At 44.0% G+C, this 10,213-nt stretch overlaps 1 protein-coding gene across 4 annotated transcripts in view; it reads right to left on the bottom strand.

Moving 5' to 3' along the window:
- Nucleotides 1-4,492: 4,492 nt before the first annotated feature.
- The window catches only part of ccne1 (cyclin E1), a 12,214-nt gene continuing 6,493 nt past the window's right edge, over nt 4,493-10,213 (bottom strand). For all 4 annotated transcript variants that reach the window (XM_085169006.1, XM_085169000.1, XM_085168993.1 and 1 more), the window contains exon 12: nt 4,493-8,915. In XM_085169006.1, the coding sequence (XP_085025132.1) occupies nt 8,745-8,915 (171 nt within the window). In that variant the 3' untranslated portion in view covers nt 4,493-8,744. The remainder of the gene's footprint in view (nt 8,916-10,213) is intronic.

Raw genomic sequence — 10,213 nt, 5'->3', positions numbered from 1 at the left:
AAAAGGTTAAACGTGTCAGTGTGTAGTGACCTCCAAAGTCTGACGCTTGTATAAACTATTTATCTCTGCTTCATGTTTATAAGAGCGTATATTTATTAAAAGTATCACAGGTCAGAGGTCTACAAATGACCTTTACAGGAACAGGATGCACGATCAACAGCAAACATGCAGACCTCCTTTACTGAAGCAGAAGTACAGATACCTGTGTTAAGAAATACTCCAGTAAAAGTACTGAAGCAACTTTTTTACTCAAGCAAAAGTAATAAAGTACAGGCTCTGAAATGTACTCAAAGTACGAAAGTAAACAGCTGAAGGACGATTCTACTCACTGCGTTTGTACAAAGGAAACTGAACCTTGTGCTGAATCAACATAAGAATAAAATAATATCAGCACATGAGAATACAAATAATGAATGTACGTCGTTTGAATCTCTTATGTAGGAGACATACCTGAACAGTAACGTGGGTCAGGGGTCACAGCAGGTGGCTCCGAGTGGAGATCAGCTGACCTGCTGCTCTTTGTGGGCGTGTCTTTATACTATTCATCTCTGCTACAGTTGATGTACCAGCATCTGACCATGAGCACCACAGCTGCTGTGCAGCACTCTAACACAGAGCTGTGAATTCACCGCATTAATGCACAGTAATCTGATTACCCTGGATAAAATTACCCAGTGTTTTCATGCAACATTTGAATGACGCAGGTTTGTATAGCTAAATAAAAACATGTGATTTATCAAAACACATCATATACCAATATGTGATGAAAAATATGACATGTAAGCTTTAAAAACTCTTTAAAACTCTACGCTCTGCTCTTCCTCTCCTGTCTTTCTTTCTTAGTTTTCGCCATCTTTGAGTTAAGTTAGCGCTCTTTCTTTTCTCTCCCTGTGAAATAAGCAGCTGGACCTTTAGCTGCAACACACTGTGAGACAAACTGCACACAAACATTTTGTGTTTGCTGATGTTTGTTGATCTCATAGAAACGCTGTATTTCAAATTACGACACTCAAAAAAAGACGTTACTTTGTGCTTGCTCCTCTTCTGTAGCCCAGCTCGATGCTAAAGTAGACAACTTACACAACACAAACACACCTTACGGACACTGCAGTCCTCTGGCCAGAGTAGAAACGCTATAAATGAACCTAGAGTAACGGGGTTCGGAAATGTAATGAGTAGAAAGTTCAGATATTTGTTTAAAAATGTACGAAGCAAAAGTCCAAAGTTATCAGAAAAATAAATATTCAAGTACAGATGCCTGAAAATTCGACTTCGTTACTTTCCACCTCTGATGTTCAGACATAGTGCCCACGTTTTTATGCCACAAATTTCACTAATTTGTTTAAATTCTGTCTCGCGTTTAGAAGAGCTGATGAGCTTTATGGTGCACAGGTTGACTGAGAGAAGCTTCTATCTGCTCTTTATGTGATGACCTGATGAATCCTGCTTCCGGGTCCAAACTACTCTGCATTTATTAAGGCTGTTGTGTTTTCAACATGTTTTCATGTTTTGTATCTTGTTCTATTTAATCTCAACAAGCCCTTAAAAACAGTCAGTGATGACTGTCGGCCTCTTTCTGTTTTTATTACGACTGTTACATTTAAAGCTCAGTGTAGCTGAGCTACACCCTTCCGATGTAACTACAGCCCATGCAGCAGTATGTTAATGACTAACCTCGTATTGTGGATGAATAATCTCAGTTGTTCTCCTGACTGAAGTTTGGTCCGTTTACAGCATCCTGCCATGCGATTGCATTTGTTTAACCATTGGGAACCCTCCCGTTAACTTTTATCGAGTGGAAAAAAGTTCATCCTCCAGCTTCACTGTTTATGCTAACGTAGCTGTGTAGCTAGCGATCACGTAGCACATCATTATATAGCAGCTAGCCCAACTTCAGTAACCCTACAAACGTCACTGCTGTTTAGTTTTCTGTCTTCATTTATGTTGGAAGTGACAGCAGAGCTGTACGTTTTAATTTGTTCAGAAATCTCTCAGTCAGAACATGCTATATCATGTTTAGCTGGAAGCTAGCGAGCTAACTTCCTGCTAACTTTTAACTCTGTTATACTTAATAAATCCTGTTTTCATGGATGCCTGGATGTTAAACTTCATTGTTACACCTGGTAAAGCAGCAACACTGATGATTTTATTACAGATGAAATAATTTACAGTTTGTAACTCTCAGTGATGCTGCAGTGTTCGTTTGACTTTGGGACCTGAAGCCATACATGTTAACCCTACCCAGTGTTGCCAACTCCTGAGTAAGGAAAATCGCTATTGGCTGTCCTAAAAGTCGCTAGAAGTCGCTAAATGATGTCATCGCCTAATTTGCATAATTGGTCATGCTAATGTAATTGTAACCTATGTTGTTGAAGAGAGAAATAACATCGTGGAAGAGACATAAAGTGAGTAAAAAACGTCCTAAATGCATTTAGAGTTTATTTAGAACTACAAATTAAATTTATTTGAGCAATTATTGTTTTTTTAATGTCACAATTCCAACCCTGCTCCTTTACCCAGGCTTGGACCGGCAAAAGTGACCCGAAATAGGCGCTCTGGTGGAGTTACTTTGTGTGTTTATAAGTAGTTTTAAACCTTGTGATCCACAAAACAGCATAAGAGTAAAAGAACTGACTGCGTTACAGCACCCGCTGCTTGTTGAGAGTAAAAGCGATATGTGCTTTCACATCTTTTTTTTAGCGACTTTTTTTGAAAAAAAGTCGCTAGGGGGTCTGAAAACTCGCTAAATATAGCGACAAAGTCGCTAAGTTGGCAACACTGACCCTACCGATTTTTCTGGGAGAATCCCGAATTTCAGTGCCCCACCTGAAATTTCTCAGACCCACCATTCTCCTGAATTTCTCCCGATTTTCCACCCAGACAACAAAATTGAAAAACAATATCCCAGAATGCATAGCGCGGCCCAGCCAATTCCAGTTTCCAACAATGGTGGCAGCTACTTAGTTTTAACATTACTCTCATTACTTTCTGGGTTGCAAAATAAACTTTTAACATATTTTCAGGCAAGAATGTAGCTGTGTAAACTTCAAATACCTGAGCCGGGGAGAACAGAAAGCTCCCTGCACATCGTTTTCAAACCCCCGCCGTCTTTCGCTACTCAGGTGATATAAGTCACTCAGATAACTTAAAAATGTTATTGTTTGGCTTTTTTAAGTGTTTTATTTGTTCCTGAGTAAATCGGTTTGGCTGAGATTAAAGTTATTAGATTAGATTAAATTTAACTTAATCCCTCGGGAGGGTTCCTCCGGGGTTTTCACACAGCTGAATAAACGCCAAACAAAAAACGGATTAAACAGAAGTGTGAGATGGTCGAGAATTTACGGCTGGTTTTCACTCCACCGAGAGAGCTCGTGACGTAATTCTGAAGGCTAGACCGTTAGTGATGTGTCGGTCGCGAACGAAATGGCTCTTAGAGCCGGCTCCCAATTTTTTTTCTCTCACCCTCACTCTCACACTTTTTTGGTAGTAACAGGTAAATGAACTTTTTTTTAATTATTTGAATATATATGAGTGCTTGTGTATAAATACACAAACAATACACACATGCTTTCAATTGTGTAATTTAAGTGATCTGCTCTGTTTTGAAGTTCAGTTAACTCTAGAAATGTGTTGTGGAGTTTGTACGTGTTTTGTCTCCAGGGGCCACCGTAAATATTTATATATAAGCATATATAAATAAAAACACTTTTTTTACATTAGTAATTCCTTTTGTGCATAATTTTATATTATTGTAAATAATAAATTAATTAAAGCAACAAAACAACCTGAAGAGCCGGTTCGGAGCCGAAAGAGCCGGCTCTCTAAAAAGAGCCGTAAATCCCGTCACTATGACCGTCACAGTCACTCACTTCCGGCCTATCCGGCTTTCGGAGGACCCGCCACACTTAGACCACGAAGGCCGGGTCCTCAATTGGATGCAGCCTCTGAATTTTGGCACTCCCGCTGTTTCCGGCCCGACAACAATAACGGTGACATTTAACTTCTTTTATAAACACTGTAAAATTCAAGTTTTTTGTATATATATGTATATGTACATGTATACCACTCCCCCAGCAGCCCTTTTGACTGTCTCCCTAATTCTGAGGTCTCAAGGTTGGCAAGTATGCCTGAAGCGGAATTTGGACTCGAAAAGGCAAATGACATCAGACTTAGAGACGGGATAATCACACACATCAACACATGTGTTTCCTTGGCCAATAAAGGGTCGGATATATTTTAATAACATTTGCTGAAACAGCCGAGAGGATCGAGTCTGCGTCGTTTCGTGGCGTCGTCGGTTGCGGGTCGGATGATGGAGCAGTGATCTTCTATTTTGATTTTGATGATTTTTTTTGTATTGCCATTTTTTTTGAAAACATAAAAATTTCTTAAATAAAACTTTCTGTGATTTGTTCTTTTTTATTTAAATGTTTTCAGTTTTTTGTTTTTTTTTTAAAGAAAAAAGGAAGATACATTTATGGAGATAAAATATTTTGAGTTTTTCTATGAATGTTTTAACAAATAATAAACATGTTTTATTTTACATTTCAGTTTGCAGCAAAATTTGTTTATGGAAATAAAATGGCTTATAGTTTGTCATTTATTAGAATTAAAACTTTTAAATTTTATGCATCACGTTTTAAAATGTGTATAAAATTAAATGTAAATGTTTTCAGTTCACATCTTCATTTTTCCACTAAGTTTTAAGAGATAACGAACAACATATAAGATCTAACTTTAACTACACAAACATAAAACACGCAGCCGTTTTTTTGTTGTTGTTTTTTTGAACGTGTGTATGGAAATAACAAAAATGTGTGTGTTAATAAGAATACAGAAAATTCTGTTTTGTGTTGTTTTTCCCCCAATTTTAAAATGTTTTCACTTCACATTAGTTTAAGAACAAATTATTTTCTTATCATTTTACAGCAGAAATAAACAAAAACGGTTTGGTGTCTGTAACGAAAACACTGCGTTACGTCATGGTAGCTACGTCCGTCTTTTATGTACAGTCTGTGAAGCTGTCTAAATCCAGAGATGTTAAAAATAAAGCCTGGGGCCCAGAACAGGGTCACCAAAGGGTCCAACCAGGCCCAGTGGGTGGCTCTAATGTGTAAGCATTCAAAGCAGGAGGGATGTGGCACTTTTCACTCTATTCTGCATCATTATCTTCTGTATCAGCTGAACCACAGGTCTGAGTCAGTTTAACTGTCGGACTGACAGGCATCACACGCTCTGTGCTTATACACAAGTTAGGCAGTTCAGTCCAAGCAGCCGATTTACTCAGCATTCACACGGAGAAACTGAGACTTGTTTTTCTCATCGGTTTTATAAACGCACGGTTTAGTAAATGTGAACATTTTAACATATTTAAGCTTCTTCACACTAAAAGAAGGAGGTGATTTTATCGCAAGGTTATTGGGCGACGGCTCTTAGTGGTCCCGCCCATTTACAATCATGCTGGAGTCTCTGTCTTAAAGAGAACTGCTGAGGGGCAGCCAATGAGGAGAGAACTGGCGTTAAAACGGCTTGTTTCAAAGAGAGGATGAGTTGCTGCACTGAGGACCAGATAAGGAGGGCGGGCAGAACAGGTCACCTTTAATATACACACACAGGTGATGGACACTGAGCTCACCAAGGAAACCCTGCTTCAGTAACAATAACAACATCAGGATTTAAGTCCTGCACAGGTAAACTGTAGTTATCGTGAGTGTCCAGCAGAGGGAGGTACAACCCCAGCTAAACCATCAGGAGCCGCTGAGCCTGTCCAGCGCCTCCTCGAGCCCTCAAAGCTTCTGCAGACCCGACAAACTTCAGTGGACTCACTGAGTCTGTGAGCTCAAAGTGTGCGTTACCCAAAGCGGTGCTGAGAGCGACTGCAGCCGTTCCAGGCGACATGAATACGATGGATGAAATATTTAAGAGAAGAGAAGAGAAAGTGAGCGAGCTGCTAACATCAAAGTGTCTGCTAACATACACTGGAGCAAGTTGTTTACACGGGGCGGTGGCACGGCCCTGAGGGAGGTCTGGCCTGGTTCTGACGCCGCTCAGCTCGAGCAAACATCACTTCACACAGGCAGGAAACACCACCCCTCCACCCCCACCAGGAGCCCGGAGGCATCCACCACGCTGCTTCACCAGGAGCCCGACGTGGATCCTGATCCCCCCGATCTGCAGCTGGAGCTGCTTCTTCTTTTCTCCAGCAGATCTCCACGCGAAACTTTAGAAACCGTGAAGAAAGCAAAACTCCAGTCCAGCCGAACTGGCTCCACAAACCGATAAACACAAAAACATCGGCTGATTCGGAGCGGCTCACGGACTCCAAAGGGAACCTGATAAAAAGTTTGATTAAAACAGCGACAGAGCACTGAGCTATTTTCATGCACCTGTCTATCAGAGCAGTTTCAACTACAAACCGATCTGAGGTCACCTGTGAAGACATGAAACCGGACGAGCAGATCCACAGCTCCTTCGTCACATAATGAGTCCGACCAGCGGTCAGGCCGTTTTATCCTCGAGAGGCTGGAACAAACCCACTCTGCACTAAAAGACGGAAGGAGTGAGCGTGCCTTCCTGTGGGGTCAGGATTCAATGAATTCCTGAGTGGGAAAATTCACAGACGCTCCTGGAAGTCGGAGGTGGTGTTGGTGCAGCAGCAGCTGATCGGTGACGTCACACCGCAGTGAAGCGTTTTTGATTAACGGTCCAAGCTGGCGGCTCAGATTTAAGGTGATTGGCTGTAGCGGTTAGCCTCCAGCACTCTGAGCACAGAAAACATCAAAAACCTTTTAAAATAAAACAGAAATTTAGACTTGTTAAAGCTTCTGATTGCTTTTAGAAGAACTCGTCGAGCACATCCATCATCTTTGAGACGTCCACATTGCTCTCCATCTGAGGAGCTCGTGAGCTCAGAGCCTGACAACGTGAACCCTCGGTGATAAAGCTGAGCTACCGTCCTCACCGAGGCTCACAGACCGGACCAGCTCTGCTTTAATCTGCTGGTTTCAAAGAACAGAACACGAGTTTCTCCACCCAGCCGAGTCAGGTTCAGGTGACCTGTGCCCGCAGGTGCATGCTGGGAGTCACCCATGAAGATCAGAGTCACGTGTTTGTTCTGGAGGGTCTGAGCTTCAAATTAAATCTAAAAATCAGCACAACTCACATCAAACTGTCAGCAATGTGAGAGAAACAGGTCAGAGATAGTGTCTGTCTCCTGAATCCAAACTGGAAGCTGGTTCCACAGAAGAGGGGCCTGAAAACTGAAGGCTCTGCCTCCGATGCTACTTTTAAATACTCTAGGAACAACAAGTAGGCCTGCAGAGCGAGAGCCAAGTGCTCTAATAGGGTGATATGGTACTACAAGGTCATTAAGATAAGATGGGGCCTGATTATTTAAGACCTTGTATGTGGGGAGCAGGATTTTGAATTCTGGATTTAACAGGAAGCCAAAACAGGAGAAATCTGCTCTCTTTCTAGTCCCTGTCAGGACTCTTGCTGCAGCATTTTGGATTAGCTGAAGGCTTTTCAGGGAGTTTTTAGGACTTCCTGATAATAATGAATTACAGTTAAAGGTTTAGTGTGGGCCACCGTGACTCCTGAAGGATGTAAAAGGTTCAGAGCTTCATGGTCCGCGTGTTTCCTACATGCAAAAACATTTCAGATCAGAGGAAACCTGCAGAAGTGAGATACAGACACGTTTTAACCTCTCAGTCTTCTGCTGTGTAACACCCACCTCCTCCTGTCACACCAACCCTCTGCATGTCCTCCGTCACTACATCCATGAACCTCCTCTGAGCTCTTCCTCTCCCACCCTCCCCCCTCAGCCGTCCCTCTGATGGACTCATTTCTGATCCCGTCTCACTGCCCGTCAATATCAGAACATCTTCAGTTCAAGCTCTTTTTGTCAGCATCACCACTGTTGTGTTATCCAAACACCTCATCTGCTGTTTGAATGCAGTGAACTCATGTTTGAGTGCCAGAGATGCTCTTAGAGTTCCCGTTTCCTTCCTATCAGCTTAAAGCGTCTGACGGTGTCACAGTGCCACCTAGTGGAGCTCGTCCATCTCACACTCATCACGTCAAAGAGCTTAAAAACCTTTATTGGAAAACATGTAGCAGCATTTCATTAAAAACAAATCATGTAGAGACATTTTTGGGATAAAAAGGTCAAAGTTCAAGACAATCAACATTTAGCTTCTGAAGCCCGGCTGGTTCACCTGTCCATCAAGGTAGCCAAGCTACTGGTCCCCAAGCAGAACAGGGCCACACTGTGCCCGTTAAACAAACACACACACACACACACACACACACACACAGAGTTCCCATCATGCTCCGCCCACTTTATAGCAGCACGTAGAGCCAAACACGACCCTAGAAATAGTTTGGGGGCAAATGAGGCCACTAACAGATTTAAACACGCTCGCACGCACGCACGCACGCACGCACGCTCGCACGCTCGCACTAAAGGTCTCCTCAGTTTGGCCTCTGCATAGAAAATGAAGGCGTGGTTGGACGTGATGCGAGCGTTCAGCAGCACCACTAATAAAAAGCATGAAAACAAAGTCTCCTCTGCTCGCGCTCAGACCGGAGCTTAAGCACGTTCCCATGGCGGTGACGCGTCTCCTCGCTGCGCCCACAGAGGACAAAATACCGTTTCCCTCCCTGGAATTAAAAACTTAATCTCCGCTGAAACTCAAATCCAACACGCCGAGCTTTCCCGTCCCGCCGGCGTCAGCAGCGCTCTGCTACTGGGGGGGCGGAGACTCCATGCTGGCTCTGATCTTAACCACGGTGGCCTCGCCTCGATCCGGCTCTTCGGTCTTCTCGCTGCTCAGGGGCGGAGTCAGGACGCCCGAGGGGACGGGGCAGCCGCCGTGACACTGCAGCTCCACCTCCTGGTAGGAGTACGCCTTCTCCTGTAACACAGCAGGAACACGCGTGTGAAAAAGCACACGTCTGGACCTTTTTCACATTTACTGTCCCCATCGACCTGCGGGACACGCCCAGGAGTCTACATAACTCCGCCCTCTACCACCTGAACTTAAGACTTAAGTCTTCCTCGGTTCTCAGGAGGAAACGGAAACGATCCAGAATCAGCAGTTTTCTGGATCCTGTCTTCAAATGTTCACACAAAAACTTTAATCTCATTTTTTTTCAACCATTAAAGCGCTGATCCATCATCGCCGCGGCGACGGAGTTCTTCTGCTTCGAGCTCGTTCAACCAGAGGTGGCAGCGTTTCACGTTTTTCTGCCGTCGTTCATCATTTTTACGAAATTATTCTGCCTGAATTTCTGCTCTGATATTAACGCTTTGGGGGTCAACGCACACGTGGGCGTGTCCTAATCACATGACCACTGTAAGACGACATGGAGATGCAGTGATCTATAGACAAGTTTTTAAACTTCCTCTTGTGGGACTAATGAAAGTATCTTATCTTATCTTATGTCGAGCGGCCACGTAGATCCAGAGATGTGGCGTTTACAGCAGGAAGAAAGGGGAGTGTGTTTCCCGCTAGCAAGCACACTCCCCTTTCCTATTGGTGGAAAAAGTGTACCATGTCGACCAATCAAACAATGATATAGCATCCTGGCATTTGGCTGTTTAGTAAGGGGGGGAGAGAGTTTTGAGATGTGTGACGTCGAGCGTGTTTGCAGTCTAAAGTCAGCGTGTAGCGTCGTGCAGTCAGCGTGTAGCGTCGTGCAGTCAGCGTGTAGCGTCGTGCAGTCAGCGTGTAGCGTCGTGCAGTCAGCGTGTAGCGTCGTGCAGTCAGCGTGTAGCGTCGTGCAGTCAGCGTGTAGCGTCGTGCAGTCAGCGTGTAGCGTCGTGGACACAGATGGACCGACCCGATGTGCAGCATCGGTCTGATCCTGACTGCCTTTAAAAATCACAAAACATGCAACGTGACGCAGGAAGTGACCTCAGCAGGTCGGAGCAGCACGCGTCACATGATAGAGCGGCTGCTGTGTGCGGGACCGTCGGTGGTCTGGAGTTCACACAGAGCATCTGGAGCCTCGCTACATGCTGCCAAACCAGGTGTTGTGCTGAAGTGGGCACCACCAACAAACCCCTCCCCCGCGCCGCGAGCACCCACCGGGCACAGAGTGGGGATCCAGTTTACTCCGCCTCCCTTACAGACAGCTAGACGTGAAGTAGTGACGTTTTAGATTTGTGAAAAATAAGTGTTGTTACGTTTCAGTGTTTATATTTATTGTT

Source organism: Neolamprologus multifasciatus, chromosome 1 (assembly GCF_963576455.1).
Source record: "Neolamprologus multifasciatus chromosome 1, fNeoMul1.2, whole genome shotgun sequence".
Classification (NCBI taxonomy): domain Eukaryota; kingdom Metazoa; phylum Chordata; class Actinopteri; order Cichliformes; family Cichlidae; genus Neolamprologus; species Neolamprologus multifasciatus.
This window is presented reverse-complemented; position numbering and strand designations above follow the sequence as displayed.